This window comes from Corvus kubaryi, unplaced genomic scaffold, assembly GCF_017639235.1.
Source record: "Corvus kubaryi isolate FWS band 111438036 unplaced genomic scaffold, C.kubaryi_AGA036_p1.0 37354, whole genome shotgun sequence".
NCBI classification, from domain to species: Eukaryota; Metazoa; Chordata; class Aves; order Passeriformes; family Corvidae; genus Corvus; species Corvus kubaryi.
The window spans coordinates 709,937-727,109 of record NW_024581116.1 but is presented as its reverse complement, the minus strand read 5'-3'; the positions used below and the strand labels follow the sequence as shown (position 1 = coordinate 727,109).

Genomic DNA, 17,173 nt, shown 5'->3' with positions numbered 1-17,173 from the left:
TAAAATAAGGTAAAATAAGGTAAAATAAGGTAAAATAAGGTAAAATAAAATAAAATCTAAAAATAAGATAAAATTTTAAAATAAAATAAGGAAAAGTAAAATAAAATAAACTAAAATAATAGAAATTTTGAAGATGCAAAGAAATACACTTTAATTGAAGAGACAAAAGAAATTACAGAATAAATTGTCATCATCAAAGTTGAAGAGAATTTTCCATTGTCTCCCGTGCCACTCTGTGGGAATTTTCCCAGCCCAGGCAGCTGTAAGGGAGGAGGGGCACTGCGAGTTCCGTGCTCCCATTCTCCCTCTCCATCTCTTTCTCTGTCAATAAATGTCTGCAATCATATTCCTGAGCTCCAGTGTGATTTCAAGGTTCATCTCTTCCATGCAGCTCAAACACTAATTACCCCAGCTGTAATTAGTAAGATAATTAAATACTGGCTCACTCATCACTCTACCTTGTGTCGGGTCATGATTCTCCCAGAAGACCTTGAGCAGTTGCTCAAAGCTGATGTTTTGTGGCTCAAACACCACCCGGACAGCCTCGGTGTGCCCAGTTCTGCCTGCAAATTCAAAATAAAACCAGATTTTAGCAGTGACAATTAGCCAAGGTGCACTCAGGGTTTTGTCTCTAAGATTCCAAGCACAGTCCTTTGGTTTTGTTTCGTGTTTTCCTAAAAATATTTTGGTTTAGCACCATTTATACTTGAGCTTTTTTGCACAATATTTTGTATTTCAGTCAACTCTAATAAATCTGTTTGTTCAGACAGGGCCATCGTGAAACAAACCATGCAGAGAGATGAGAAGGGAAGACAGTGCTGTTATTGCAGCAGTTTGTCAGCTTAAAGGAGAAAAAATTAATAATGCTAACAAATTTATAACTGAAAACTAGCAAAATATTTGAAATATTCTAAATAGAGCAATAAAATATGAAAACTTTTATGTCCAAGTTGTCTTGACTGGGTTTTGTTTCTGTGGCGATATGGACAATATAATTGATTAGAAAATAATTATCATATTATAAAATATCAATAATATTGACGATAAAAACAAATGCCAAGGGTGTGCTTACACAAGATCACACAAATAATTCCAAACTGTTTCGCAATGTCCATGAGGCTCAAAAGAGTCAAAGAGAGTCCGGCTGAACTTTAAATTTTATGACAGCAGAAATACAAGGAAGATTAGCAGGTGTTACAGCACTTAAAACACATTATTTCTATTTTTCTGTTACACTTTGGACAGAATTTTTTAATTTCTGATGTGTTTATGGCTCATAATATTATTGAAAGATCCAACTTCAGACAATATGAAGGATCTGGGCACATAATTCACTTAAATTTTAATTAATAATGAGATTGATGAGTGCTCAGACCTCTCAGGTGAAAGTCCACTGCACAACGTGCATTTTATATTTTATATATATATTATATATTTTATAATTCAAAAATTAGACATTTCTGTCATCATTACATATTCATGAATGGGGAAAAAATCCCATCCTTCAATTAAATCATAAGAAGTAAATACCTAAAAAAAATACACTGGACAGCCAGATCTGCCTTTGGTGGGGATAAAATAAGTCCCTTGATCACATCAGGGAGGTTTTTATTTCGTTTACACCAGCACAAACTCCAGATTTGTTCCACTGATTTCAACAGAATCAGGGAATTTCATACAGGGTGAATCTGGCCCAGTAATGGGTCCTGAATGAGCTGTCACCAAATGAGAAAAATCAGAGTGAGTAACGAGGAGGGTTCAGTAGAGACATGAGGAGAAATCTGAATTTAAAAAAAAAGTAGAGAGCAATAAAAAGGATGCTGGGAAATATTAAAGAGCCATGATGGGGCAAAGTGTGACAGCATTTTATCAGCTAATGGGGCACCTGAAACAAAACCTGAATGAGGCACAGAGGGCTGGGCCAGCTGATAAAAGAGATTTGAAAGACTGGGATTAAATTTAGTCTGGAATGCAGATGAGTAAAAGAGGACACATCTGGGATATTTGTAGTCTAGACTGGATAAAATCAAATTGCTCCCTATCCCAATGTAACAAGGATCTGCTCAGTGGGATGAAAAGAGAATATCCAGGTTTCCTGGGAGTTGGAGTAAAGCCGGGTCCCCCCATCCTACAGGATGTCCACAACTGTGACCCAATTCCTTTCTGCCTTTTACAGTCCAGGGAAGCACCTCATTACCTGAAGCCAAATTCGGATGGTGGGAAGCAGGAAGGATCATCCATTCAGCAGAACAAAAATGCAAGTCAGAGATAACAGGCTTCATAATGAAGTGAAATGGTCTTTCTGTATTACGGCAAGAAATAACAGCCAGCTTAGGTCAGGGATGGAATTTATTCCAGATTTTGTGGTTTAATGTGGTCTATCGGCAAAAAATAATGAATTTGTTTGAGCCCAAGTTGGGACTTCGGTTGTTGCTGGAGACAAAAAAGGAGAGGGCACAGCCTGTGGTGTGTCCAGCTCCCTCAAACCAACATTGTATAACTAAAACGAGATTAAGGAGTGGCTTCTGACTTCAGTATTTTTATTTTTTGTAAGCCAAGATGAAGCTCATGAAAGGTTTTTATCACTCAGGAGCAAATTACTTGTCTAAGATTAACAGGTTTAGATCACAGGAGAGTTTCCTAAAGAACTTAAAAACAACAGAGGCTTTTCTTCCTGACTGAAGCAGCAATTACACCTTGTCAACACTGCCTGCTCCTGCTAATCCAGAAGTTCAAAGGATCAGCCTTCTTTTTTTCCCAGAATAAGGAAATAATGGTGCTCCTCTGAGAACTATAGCCTGACCTCAAGGAAAATACCCTCAGATGTGTGGCTAAGAGACTGTTAGAATAGATTTAAAATCAATATTCACCCTCAGGGGAAAAGAAAGGAAGTAATGCTGCTGGTCCTACCAGATTCACCTCTCATTTTCCTCAAAGCCTTTCCACAATCCAGTGGATTTTCTTTCAGGATATACTGTGGCTATTCCTAATAACAATCTTGGCATTGGTGACTATTTGCATTAGGCTTGAGTCTGACAACAAAAACAGAATAATCCCGTTTCAGTTTGTGTTTCACACACTTGGTAAACCTAATGCTAAATGAACACAGCATCAACCCAGCTCACCACTCCTCTCTATGGTGGAAAAAAAAATTGAAATATTTCTAATCAAACCTTTTTTTGTAGGAGCTCTTAAAATGGAGAGGCAGCAATCACAGAGAAACAATAACCCCACTTGTTCTCCAAAAAGCTGTGTATCTTTAACGAGAAATTCAATAGCCTGACATTGAGGAGCTGCAAGGATTTCAAATGATCAGTGGGAGATGTGATTGTCTCAGTGACATCCAGCTTCTCACCCCAGTGCCTCCTTCAGAATTGCACCTGAATGTCCATTTATATCGTCACAGAGTCACAGTGTCCTCAGTTCACCCACTGCTTTTAATCAGCTGATCTTTAATATCCCACAGCAAAAGTTTGAATGAGTATGAAGACTTCTAGAAGGCTCAATGTCTGGATCACGTTTTTTAAATAATTTATGGAATTATAAATATAATTCCATTTGCTGCTCCCTGTGCAAATAGAAAACCTTCCTTTATCAGAGCCATTATCAGATTTCCAGCGCTGGCACTTGGTTCCTTCAGCTCTGGAAGGAGCTTAACCATTGAAGAACCTCCCTACAGATGGGAAGACTTTATTACACCGAGGCAGAGAGGGCCGAGTGCCAAGAGCAGATTGTCTGTTTATCCTGGATCCATTTCCCACTTAGAAAACACGGCCGCTCCCGGAGGATTAACTCCGGCGAGCTCGTTCAGAGGGGATTCCAACCCTGGCAAAAACATCCCTGCAAAGAGCAGGACAAAAAGACGTCTGAGTGACACCTTTTCAGTTCCTTTTCTTCCTAATAGCATTTAGATTCTCACCTTCTTAATCATGTCCCAGGTGAGTGCCCAAGCCGAGGGATTAGGGAAGAGAACTCATTCTTTTTAACTGGCTGGATCTAGGGAGTGTTTAATTATCTCCGGCAAAGTGGAGCAGCTTCCAAGGGCTGGCTGGAGAGCTCCTCACCTGGGAGCCTCCCAGCAGCCACGTGGGCTTCACCTCCACCTGGTCCTGCCTCGGGTGAATTAAATTCTACAGTGCCAAAATTCCCAAACTACTCCCTCCTGCCTTGATTCTGCAATAAAAAAGGACCTGGCTCTTTTGAGAAATAACATCCTGACTCGAGCAAATCACAGAATCACAGAATGATTTGGGTTGGAAGGGACCATAATGATCATTTCACTGAATTTATTTGTACTCAGGCCTGTTTAACAGCTCTTTATTACAAGAATGGCCCAGAGTTTGAGGAACAACTTATCCATTACAGCTCCTGCTCTCCCAGTGTGTTCCACAAAGAGCAGATATGACTTTTCACATCTTTTCAAAGAGTTCTCAGAAAATAACTCCCTCTTTTCTCACCTCTTCCCTGAATCCCTGAACGGCCCCTGTGCTTGTCACACTGGCAACACAACCTCGCTGAGATCCCAGAATGGTTTGGGTGGGAAGGGACCTCAAAGCTCATCCAGTCCCACCCCCTGCCATGGGCAGGGACACCTTCCACTAGCCCAGGTTGCTCCAAGCCCTGTCCAACCTGGCCTTGGACACTTCCAGGGATCCAGGGGCAGCCACAGCTCCTCTGGGCACCCTGTGCCAGGACCATGATGCCAATGTGGAATGTAAAGAAACACAACCAAACTTCAGCACTCACTGATTTTGGAGATAAACCAATTTGTGCTAACCAAAGTCTAGACCCAAGTGAAAATGCAAAGTACAACCAACAAAAGTTGTGGGAAGGTCTTTTGAGCATCTTTCTCCAAACCAGCCTGGGAATTTTCATTAAGTCATGGTTATCACTACTGAAATTTCCAGCACCTTCCTATTCTTTAAATAAACAAACCAAAGGTTCAGCACTAAAACACCGAGAGCCCATATTTTGGGTGCCCCTTTCCCTTTCCTTTTTGACCTTCAAATCAATGAGAATGAAAAGAATGGAAATAATCCCAGATCAAGAGATTTTTAAGAAGGGTCCATTAGAATATTTTTATTCAACTTCTTGCCTAAAACTGAGGGAATTTCATGGAACCGACCCATATTTTGTACTTCTACATTGGCACTAACTTGTGCCTATTTTTTTTACCTTCTTCTTTGTATTTTAAACAACTTTAATGACTTTACCAGCACTGAACTAGGAGATAATGCTTCCTTTATTAACCACTGTGAATTTCTGCTTTAGAAAAAACGGTTCTTTAACTTCTCAGCGTGATCCACATTCTTTTATCCAGTTTTATCAAAACATGTCAATCCTCTCCAGCAAGAAGCCAATTTATCACTATGGGCAGGCCAGTCCTGCAGTTCTAAATCAAAATAAATTGTCCATAAATTCTAGAAACTTCCAGAAATTTTTGCCTGGACCACAGAAAATCAAGTATTTTCTAATACCTACAGAAAGTAGCTCATGCAGCAGCTATAGTGTGGTGCCTCTGAAGAGAAAATGTTATTAAATTTTATTTGTTTGGTTTATTAGAGGACAGGTGAATCACCCAGTAAATGAAAATTCATAAAGATAGGAAAATTTGCTGATAAAACAATGAACTGCTATTTCTGGTGCCTTCTAGAATCACTTTGCTTTTTACCCCATCAAAACAAAATTAAGAGAATAAAGTTGCCAGTAAAAAATGGGGTTGAACATGCTGTTATTGGTTTTTTTTTCATGGAAATTCTCATATTTTTCAGTAAACTACTTGAATGAAATTAAAGAAGATTGGCAGTTTTCACAAAAAATATTGGGTTTTTTTTGAAAAACGAAAGTGCTAAATGAACCTGTTTCTTACTTGCAAGTATTTAAAATTTATGTGGCAGAGCTGTAAAAATTTTCCCTGTTGTTTGCTAAAATCCTGTGTGCTCCTTAGCAGCAAAATGGGTTTGATAAACAGAATATTGATTGGTTTTGCTGAACAGAATATCTGGAAGCGAGACCACTGCTACAAAGCCTTTTTATTTGTAAAATGGCTGTACACTGAAGAGCCAATAAAAAGAGAAAAATAAATTACATAAACCTGTAGGAAGAAAAGGAAATAGCAAAACTTTCCTTGTTCACTGTACTTCTTACAGGTTATGTTTTTATAGGCTGAATGTCCACACTAAAAGCCCTTAAAAAGGGATTATTTTAGATTCCCTCTGGCCTGGTCCTGTGGTCAAAATGCTGTTCCCAGTTGGAATGTGCTTCTAGAAAAGATATTCTGATTTAATTTCAGCCAAGTGAAGGAAAAATGTTGAAGATGGGCTTATAATTAACAGCATGGTCCTATGGAATACAGGTCTTGTCAGCCAAACTCCATTTCATCCTCCCATGAAATTACAAGTCTGGCTGTAATAAATGTGCGATGTAATAGCATGGAACTTAGGCTTTATTAATGCATTTGACTTATTACTTCATGACTGATTAAAAAATTAACACTCCCCCATATCGATAGTGCACATGTTTAGTGGATTAAGAATTGTCTAAATGACATCTCTAAAAAAAAAAAATGTCTGAAGGGAACAAGGCTTGAATGGCAGCATTTTTATCTGTCCTCTGCAGGGACTGCTACGAAGCCTGTTGTTCTTAAAGCCCTTCATCAGGAGTTTGAAAGAAACATAAAGTCTCAATTTATAAATTCTGTGGAGAAGTCCAATGAGGAGCTGATGGGATGGTCTTACAAAGCCATTTCTTGCTGCGCTGGGGCCACTCAATCAAAAATGTATTAAAGAAGTCAGAGGTAAAATCTCTGCTGAAGGGTAAAAGGGACACACGTGGTACCTGCAAATGGGGAACAACCTTTGAGGGAAGGGCAAGGCTGGAAATAAACATGGAATTTCATTGCAATACTGCAATAAAAGGAAATAGGGGCTGAATTGGGATGTCTAAGGGGAAAGGGGTTGTAGGAACAGCTCTGGTGAGATCAACCATGGCACTAAGAAATCCCAAAAAGTCGTTTCAGTGACAGCCACCAAGTGCCGGATGAATTTACCCTTTCCAAAAGAAACCCCTGGAGGTTTTTAACTCAAGGAGATGAGCACGGCCTCAGGAAGGGGATGCAAACGGGGTCACTGAGAAAGCACTGGAAAGGCAGATCAAGAGTGGTAGGGATGGAAACCAGGGAATTCTGAATGGAAAACGGCTTTTAGATATGGATATGGAAAGTGGTCACTGCTCAGTTGCACCATGGGATCTTGGGGAAGTCCTCTAAACCCGTGTCCCATAAACCACTTCTTCATTTCCTGACTTTTTCAAATGAGATCAGATTTCCTTCTGGGAGAGACACTCCCATCAAATATCAGCTAAACTTAAAGGAAAAAGTGATACGTCTTGCTAAAACAGTAACTTGGTGAAACATACTGATCTATAATATAAAAATGTCAAATTAAGTAATGCAGGGAGCCTTAAAGGCTGGGAATATATCAGTGACTTTTTCCTTTGTTCATTTGGCTTTAATGAAGCTTTCCTATGCCAAACTCATCTGTACAAAGAGTTGGGTCTTTTGAGTTATCTTCTTTTCATCATGGTTGATGAGGAAGACTCTGACCCAACTCCAAGTTCTATATCATTTTTTATAGTAGAGTTAAAATATTTTAGCTTCGGAGTTGGGAATAGAAAAACTCCATATTCTCACATCAAAAAAATTCTCATTTAAAGCCCAAATTTAACCCGTAATTGACACATCCGATGGATGGAGCCTTTACATTCCAATAAATTGCATTTCCTGACAAATGGGTTATGCAAAGGTAGTCCCTGGAAGCTGGATGGGGCTTGGAGCCCAGAGAAGCTGTGGCTGCCCCTGGATCCCTGGAAGTGTCCAAGGCCAGGCTGGACGGGGCTTGGAGCAACCTGGGCTAGTGGAAGGTGTCCCTGCCCATGGCAGGGGGTGTAATGGGATGAGCTTTAAGGTCCCTTCCCACCCAAACCATTCTATGATTCTATGCTTAAAACGGTCACATTCCAGGAAAGATTTAGTGACCAACAGTTTTAGATTCTGTGTTTGGTTAGAGTTCAGTCTTGAACTGCTCAGCTTAGGTTTCTGCTGGATATTTTGAGCTGAATGAATTGTTTCCTCAGAGGAAATAATGGAATCTCAGAATGGTTTGGGTGGGAAGAGACCTTAAACTCATCCCGTTCCCACCCCCAGCCATGGGCAGGGACACCTTCCACTAGCCCAGGTTGCTCCAAGCCCCATCCAACCTGGCCTTGGACACTTCCAGGGATCCAGGGGCAGCCACAGCTTCTCTGGGCAATCTGGGCCAGGGCCTCCCCACCCTCACAGCCAACAATTCCTTCCCAATATCCCATCTAACCCTTCCTCAACAGCCCAGATATTGAGTTTTACCCATTTGCCTCAACTGTGACTCATTCTGAAGAAAGCAAATGGAAAACAAGAACTCCCCGTTGGCTGGAAAGGGAGTGATATTCCAGGACACAGCAGGCTCAGAAGACCCAAATCTTCAGAAAAGAATTTTAAGAGATGATTTATTGCCAAAAATGGGTGTAATGTCCCAAACCAAAGCAATATTGGGCGTCTGCTCTGGTACAGAAAAAGCTTAGATGGAAAAATGAACAATAAATACATAAACAATATACCTGGATTTAGAAACACAGATTCAATCTATAAAGGGAATTGGTTTAATGCCAATATAATGGAAAATATGATTGATTTTTTTTTGCTTAAAAGTTTACAGCTTTTAGCTGCAAAGCCTCTGTGCCACTGTTATGCAACACAAAGAATTTCCTTAAATAAATGGGCATAATGCAAAGCAAAGAATAATAGGGATGTGAGGAATATGTCATGCACTGAGAAGAGCTTTGAAAAGGGATAACTGGAGGTAAATATAATACCTGGGGACATCTATTAATAGCCAGCTGGAGAGTTGGAAAATATTAACTAATCTGGAATTTAAAAGAAAAAACAAGAAATGAGAGTAAGATATTCTAATATTTACTATTTTCTGTTAGAATAACAAAAATTGTAGTTTTCTCCTTGTCTCTCTAGAGTGAATCTAGTAAGAGGTTACTACTAGGAGGAGATCTCTGAATAAAAGGCTTGGTTTCTGAAATAGGACAATTCTGACTCTTTGTGAAGCTGGAAATCAAAGAGCTTAGAAAAAAATGTGCAGATCTTAATACCTGAGAACTGTAGACCAGAAGACCAAAAAATAAGAATAAATTTCTGTATTTGTACTCTGAAAGCTCCTCTTTCATAGCTAGTTTTTATTAAACTACTCTGACAGTTCTATTATAAACATAAATAAGATTGGGATCATTGTTTCCCTCCTGATCTCCCCAAAACAAATCTGCAAAAAACAGTAGAGGCAACCTGGCTTCACCATGCAGCATCAGAGTGCAAGGAGAAGGCAACAGAGCAAAGTTTGTCATGGCAAACAGACACTTAGAGGGCAAAAAGAGAGCTGGGATGAAAATTCAGAATTAATTTGTCCTAGACAAACACTTCCAAGTCCACCAAAATTAGTAAAAGATTTCTAGAAAATTCTAAAAATGCCCAAGCAACTATTTGCTGAACAAGTCTTTAGCAGAAACTATTAAAGAGATTCAAAAGATAAACTTTTAACAATTTATATACCTAGAACAGCTATAAAACTTAATTAATTAAAATTATATTTAATCATTTCATTTACAGTACTTTCCCTCAAACAGCTTTAGAAATCCTGCTATTTCCTTTAATTATAAATTACAGCCATTGCCCTTCTTCAAGTGATATTCCTGCAAGGTTGTTGAGGGAGTGGCCTAAAAATTTACCCTGTAGAGGTATTAAAAATTGCAGTAAGGTCAGAAACTAGGAAATCAGGAAGGTACAGCCTTGGGTGCATGGTACAAATGTCTGCAAAGAGCAACAAGGAAGAGTTCAAACCACAAAAGGTGACAAAATTGGTTGTCTGGTTGTTAAAAAGATGTTTAAAACCCTGAAAACTCTGGTAATCAAATGAGTTTGGAGGCAGAAAATCATCGTGGGAATTCATTTTCACTCCAGCTCCTTGACTGAAACTTTATTTTTCCCAACCATCCTCATGAAGGTCCCTGCAGGGAAAAGAATTTTGTTCTACTACTGGCATCATCAGAGGCTCCATTCCAGAATATCCCATTTTTGATTATGGAGAGAGGAATTCCTCATTCCTGGAATCTGAGCACAAGCCTCACTTAGTGATGAGAAGAATTGTCTTAAGGACTTGTGAAAAATACCCTCCACAAAGCCCATTAACCACAGAACCAGCTCAAACACCACTTGAGAGACTTTTACAGCTGCACGACCCAGGTCTGACACCAGGTTTAAAAAACAAAGCTGAGTAGATCAATCATTGACCTTTAATAAATCTTTACAGATATTTTTCCTTTTTTTTGTGGCCAACTTTTTAGACATTATTAATTCTCAATTTTAATGAATGGCTGCACCAAAGCTTAACCTCGAGAAGTCACGTAAAATGAATTATTACCATGATTAATTATGCTGGGATAAGTGAATAAGAGCAGTTTTTATTTCAGCCACTAATACAATTAAATAAAATTAATTCCAGTAAACAGTGTGGTGCTACTCACACAAAACAAAAACTATTTTTGCTGGTTTTCTTTTGCTGAAATGTAAATATTATCATTCACATTAGACCAGTAAAACCATTAACTTCCAGTTTAAGCCTAATGAACATTCACTGTATTTGATAATCCATTATTTCTGTTCAACCAGCCCCAAATCTAGAGTTTTCAACTACAGGTCACTTGTATCCTTTTTCTATTCCCATTTAAAGGGGATCATTTCAGAAAAGCAAATAAGGGATTTTTAATTCAAGTGAAACCAGTATTCCTTGGCATTTATTCATCCAAAAAGGAATGACCAATTTGGATGCCCAAGAGTATTTAGAAGACAATGAGAAAAAGCTATTGTTAATTTATTTAAAAAAAAAACAAAACTCAGGGAATTAATATATGCAAATAATGTGGATCACTGTGCTCTCATTTAGGGTCATTGTACATCCCTAATCCTTGGAGAACTGTTGGAATTTAGGTACGTCAACTCTGGCAAAAGGAGGGGCGCAAATTTCCTTTCTCAGAGCTACTATTCCTTGGAGATTTTTTTTTTCTCATATTGAAATGAGCTCTGGTTTTGTTGCACAGGAAGATCCTGTGGCCAAAAGCTGAGGTTACATAAATCCGACCTGGAATAAAATGCAGTTTTGTAACACTGAGGGGAGAAATGCTTGACATTATTTATCTTCTTAGGATATCATGGAATCACTGAAGGGTTTGGGTGGGAAGGGAAAATGAAGACTATATCATTCCAACCCCCTGCCATGGGCAGGGATGCCTTCCACTATCCCAGGTTGCTCCAAGCCCTGTCCAACCTGGCCTTGGGCACTTCCAGGGATCCAGGGGCAGCCACAGCTTCTCTGGGCACCCTGGGCCAGGGCCTCACCACCCTCACAGCCAGGAATTCCTTCCCAATATCCCATCCATCCCTGCCCTCTGGCACTGGGAAGCCATTCCCTATGTCCTGTCCCTCCATCCCTTGTCCCAAGTCCCTCTCCAGCTCTCCTGGAGCTCCTTTAGGCACTGGAAGGGGCTCTGAGGTCTCCTTGGATCCTTCTCTTCTCCAGGTGAACACCCCCAGCTCTCCCAGCCTGGCTCCAGAGCAGAGGGGCTCCAGCCCTTGGAGCAGCTCCATGGCCTCCTCTGGACTCACTCCAGCAGCTCCACATTTTCTTTCCTCAGCAGTGATAGACAGCCCAGCAAGTGACAATGGCCATATCCCACAACATGGAAGGTTCCAACTCAACATTTCAAGAACCTCTGTCACCAGAAGACCAATCAATCTGTAACCTCCATCTTGGAGCTCGTTCTGACTTGGCTTGACACAGCCCCTGATGGCCTGACTGAGTGTTGAAGATGGTCCTGCTTCCCACGAGAGCTTGGAGTAAAGACCTCCAACCAACATTTCCATGATTCTACGCCTTGACTCTAATCATGGTCACAAATCACAGCTCGTTCTTGTCATTCTCCATTTTAAATCAGAGATTTATTTTAGGTGAATCAGACCAGTCTGAACATGCCAAGAAACTCTGGCATCTTAATTACCTTTAGCAGAATTTAGGACTGACTTGACTTGGAAATACACAGGAGTGGGAGCTGTCCCAGGTACTGGGATTAGATCTCTTCAACATTCCCAGGCACTGGGATTAGAACTCTTCAACTGTAAATTGTGGGAATGATCACTCCAGGGTATTGGGTCGTTATTGGATTGTCCTGTAAAAGCCTCTCTCCCTACACACGTAGTGTCCAAGGACAGGTTGGACGGGGCTTGGAGCAGACTGGGATAGTGGGAGATGTCCCTGCCCGTGGCACAGGGTGGAATGAGATGGGCTTTAAGGTGCCTTCCCACCCAAAGCATTCTGGGATTCTGGGATTCTGTCATTCTATCCAATGAATTTTTTATTCCATGGTTCCATGTATAAATTTGCATGGAAGTAATTCCTGAGTTGGGAAACAAGCTAGGACAAACCTGAACCCTCCCCACAAATGGGGTTTAAGCATGTGAGGGAGGGCCTCCCTATATTATGGGTCATACAAGAGCTCTCACACACTCCTTCAGCACCCAGAACAGTTCTAGGATCAGAAATGGATGTGTGCAAATAATCATAACAAATTAACCTCTCTTCTATTTCATCTCTTCCTAAGTCTTCCAGAAGTCCCAACTCCTCTATGGCCTGGCCCAGCTGTTACCAGTCACATGAGAGACTCTCCTTTATAAATCTTGTATATAAAATGCAGAAATAAAAATAATTTAAAAAAACCCCACCAACTTGCATTTAGCAAGCTTATAATAAAAATTAAAAGATACTAATAAATACTGTGCTTATAAGCTGGTCTAAATCTATCCAAAATGCCCCGCAGTGAAGTCTTACATCAGTTATTATTGAAACATTAAATGCTTTTCTTCCAGGCTTCCAGCAATCAATTTAACTTTCAGTCATCTTGTCCCCATATGTGCTGCTCCTGTTGATGAAATGGCTATTAATAAAGGAATAGATGGCTATGAATTAAAGCAAGCTCTACTTAATCACATTAATCCAGAGTATGTTAAAGGCTTCAATTTTCTAAATAATTTTGGGCTTAATGCCTCTGAGATGGGCAGACTGCTCTATTGATGCAGCATCTGGTCCAATTTAAGCTGCATTGTGAAGGAGGAATTGTTAGGCCCTTGCAAAAATAAGGAAGACTGACAGTTTTAGGGATGCAACCAAAACTGCTACAGCTGAGACAAAAGATCCTGCAAGATATTGAAAAAGGGCCCACGACAATTAAACGGCAGCCCCTGCTCTGCAAATGCAGCTCCAGTGCTCAGTGAATTGTGTATGATTAACTTACTCCTCCTGATGGGATGAGCACTCCACACACTTCACCAGCGCCGTATTTTCCAGTCATTGAACATCCAACAGCTGCTGCTGTGAAATATGTTCACTTACCCATTACATTGGGATACCAATTAGGGAGGAATTATTTCAAAGGGAATGGCACCACCACCACTATCCTTGCAAAAGCTGAAATTTCTGGCTTTGGGATGTTTTTCCCCCTCTCCAAGTGTATTTTCTTTTTTTATTAGGATTTTGGTTCTGTAAATGGAGGAATTTTACAATGAAATAAGATTTGCCTTGGCTTGTAGCACTGAAATGCTGCTGCATTCAACTCAGATACAAAAAGAAGTATTTTAAATACTTCTAGGGGGAATAAAAACCTTCACTGGAGAACTGGTTAGAGAATGACTTTTAAAACCCGATCTTCATAGAAGGTTGTCAAAGAGGGAGACAACATGGTACAGCCCATCTACATTTTAGTATTAAAAATATTATTACCTTTGCTATTAAACTTTTATTATATTTAATATTAAAATCACAAAAGCTTTAGGGGCAGATATTTTGTCAGTAACTTGATTAGAAATGAAAAGTAACTCCAATGAATTTAGTGAATTTTCACTCCATACGTAAGGACGGGATGAAGCCACAAAGTCACGTCCTGCAGAGCTGTAAAGACCTGTCTGAAACCTTATTTCAATTAAAATTTATGCTTTAATTAAATATACAGAGCAGTTTGGGGGGCAGACATTGTATGTAGCTTGTAATAGTAAATATTGCAAAATTTGGGCGATTATAAAGTGCCCAAAGAAGATTTTATATGACACTGGAGCATCTACTTCATCTTACAGGAGTCAGACCTTTAAAACAGAGATTTAAATGATGCCAAATATTCAGATACATAGGTCCTCTTCAGCTGAATAAAACAATTTAGATGTATAAATACCAAAATTTATCAGTTAAAATTCTCTATGACTCCAGGAGATAAAACACAACTTCAGATTTTCCCTTGCTGCCTGTGCTTTCCTCCAGCTTTCAGTCCCAGAAAAATCCATATATCCATGGATTTCAAAGCCCCTTAGAAGATAAGATAAACTTTCTCCATTTTCTGTGAGTGAGGACAATGGGCAGGAAGAGCTGAAGGTCACTCCAGTGAGCCTTGGAGCCAGGAATGAAAGGGAATGAGCTGAGTCTCCAGGCACCAGCCTGGCTGCCCCTGCTCCTCCTCCCATCCTGCTCCAAAGAGCTGCCAGGCAAATTCCAGCATGGAACTACTGCCGAGGATAGTGAGAGGCAGGAGCAGCAAAGGGAAGGAAAATAGATCCCAACCCATCCCCTGAGACAGCTGTGCCACCCCTCTGAATGGAATGGGAATGTCTTCCACTGCAGCCAGGGAGAAGTTCCATTCCTAGGAGGGGTTTCAAAAGGGGTTTTATGACCAGCAGGGGAGGGGGGATTCTGCCCTTCTGCCCTACTCAGGTGGCAACTGCAGAGCTGCTCCAGCCCTGGGGCCAACATCAGAAGGACGTGGAGCTGCTGGAGAGAGTGCAGAGGAGGCCATGGAGCTGCTCCGAGGGCTGGAGCCCTTCTGCTCTGGAGCCAGGCTGGGAGAGCTGGGGGTGTTCACCTGGAGAAGAGAAGGATCCAGGGAGAGCTCAGAGCCCCTTCCAGTGCCTAAAGGAGCTCCAGGAGAGCTGGAGAGGGACTTGGGACAAGGGATGGAGGGACAGGACACAGGGAATGGCTTCCCACTGCCAGAGGGCAGGGATGGATGGGATATTGGGAAGGAATTCCTGGCTGAGAGGGTGGGGAGGCCCTGGCCCAGGGTGCCCAGAGAAGCTGTGGCTGCCCCTGGATCCCTGGAAGTGTCCAAGGCCAGGCTGGAAAGGGTTTGGAGCCACCTGGGCTAGTGGAAGGTGTCCCTGCCCATGGCAGGGGGTGGGACTGGATGAGCTTTGAGGTCCCTTCCCACCCAAACCATTCTGGGATCCCAACGAGGTTGTGTTGCCAGTGTGACAAGCATAGGGGCCGTTCAGGGATTCCAGGAAGAGGTGAGAAAAGAGGGAGTTATTTTCTGAGAACTCTTTGAAAAGATGTGAAAAGTCATATCTGCTCTTTGTGGAACACACCAGGAGAACAGGAGCTGTAATGGACAAGTTGTTCCTCAAACTCTGGGCCATTCTTGTAATGAAGAGCTGTTAAACAGGCCTGAATACAAATAAATAACCACTTGTCGTGCCAGTGATTTAAAAAGAACTCATTTCTAGGTGTAATTCTATGGCAACAGCTTTTGTAAGGCACTCTTTGACACTGCAGCAGAGCTCCTGTTTAACAATTCAAATGCAGAAAAGATGGGAATAAAGGAGGCAAAATGCAACTCAGTGAGGTCCCTGCTCGCAGCTCAATCGTTTCGATGAATTCTGCCCTCACACGTTATATGAACATCTCATGTGCAGACAAATTCTATTTCATGGGAACAATGGGTGTGCATGGAGAAAAGTCTATTATCATGTGGAAAATAAAGGAATTAGAGGAGAATCAGAGGCAATAAATAGATGACTATGCAGGGAGACACTTGGCTTTCCACTTAGTTGGTCTGCAGGATTTGCTTTCCGTAACTGCTGTGACACTGCTTATTCCTGCACTTTGGTGGATCAAAACTGCCTGGCAGAAAAGCAGGAGCAACCAATGCAGTTCTGCTGCAAAGCTGTGCCATTTTTAATTCATTATTTTGTTTTCCAGAGCTGCCTGAAATAGTCATCCCTCAAGCAGGCCATAGAAATGATTCTCTTTATTATGCAAAGTTCCATAAATCCCAACTGCTGTATGAAAGATGCTGCTAATCTTCAGAGGCTTAGGGTTGGACTGTGTGAATTTTTGGGGAAGACTTGGAAAAGTACTTTGCTCTTCCTAGTTAATTAGATCTGGAACAGTGGGAGCTGGTAGCAAAATATTGCCCAGCCTTGGTGTGACAGCCCTTGGTTCAAACAGCTGCCCAGGGAGTTTGGAGTCTGGATCCCAAAGGTCTCAGAATAAGAGACAATTCTATTGAAAGCCTCCTAACTCCAGGTTTAGAGGGAATGTTCAGGAAGCACATTCCCTACATGTCCTGGTAAAGCCAGGCCACTGCTGAGACACAAATGTGAGATTATAAAATTATAAAATCATAAAATCATCAGGGTTGGAAAAGCCCCTCTGAGATCACTGAGTTCAATCATTCCCCAGCACTGCCAAGGCCACCACTGATCCATGTTCCCAAGTGCCACATCCACACGGCTTTTAAATCCCTCCAGGGATGGGGACTCCACCACTGCCCTGGGAAACCCATTCCAATGTCTGACCACCCTTCCCATGAAGAATTTTTCCTAATATTCATCCTGAACCTCCCCTGGCACAGCTTGAGGCCATTTCCTCTCCTCCTGTCCCTGTTCCCTGGGAGCAGAGCCCGACCCCCCCGGCTGTCCCCTCCTGTCAGGGAGTTGTGCAGAGCCACAAGGTCCCCCCTGAGCCTCCTTTGCTCCAGGCTGAGCCCCTTTCCCAGCTCCCTCAGCTGCTCCTGGTGCTCCAGCCCCTTCCCCAGCTCCGCTTCCTTCCCTGGACACCAGGAGCCAGGTGGGAAGGTTTTTTTCTTCTACTGCCTGGGGTAATCTTGGCAGGGAGAAGAAGAAGAGACAGAAAGGAAAGGTCTTGGAATTCATTCCCAGGGTTAACATCTGGGCTGGTGCACCTTGCAGCAGCTTCATGCCAGG

General features: G+C 41.5%; 1 protein-coding gene across 2 annotated transcripts in view; it reads right to left on the bottom strand.

Annotated features, from left to right (window-relative positions):
- MSRA (methionine sulfoxide reductase A) overlaps positions 1-17,173 on the bottom strand; it is a 212,300-nt gene that overhangs the window by 99,479 nt on the left and 95,648 nt on the right. For both annotated transcript variants that reach the window (XM_042032776.1, XM_042032775.1), the window contains exon 4: positions 459-563. In XM_042032776.1, coding sequence (XP_041888710.1) covers positions 459-563 — 105 coding nt within the window. The remainder of the gene's footprint in view (positions 1-458; positions 564-17,173) is intronic.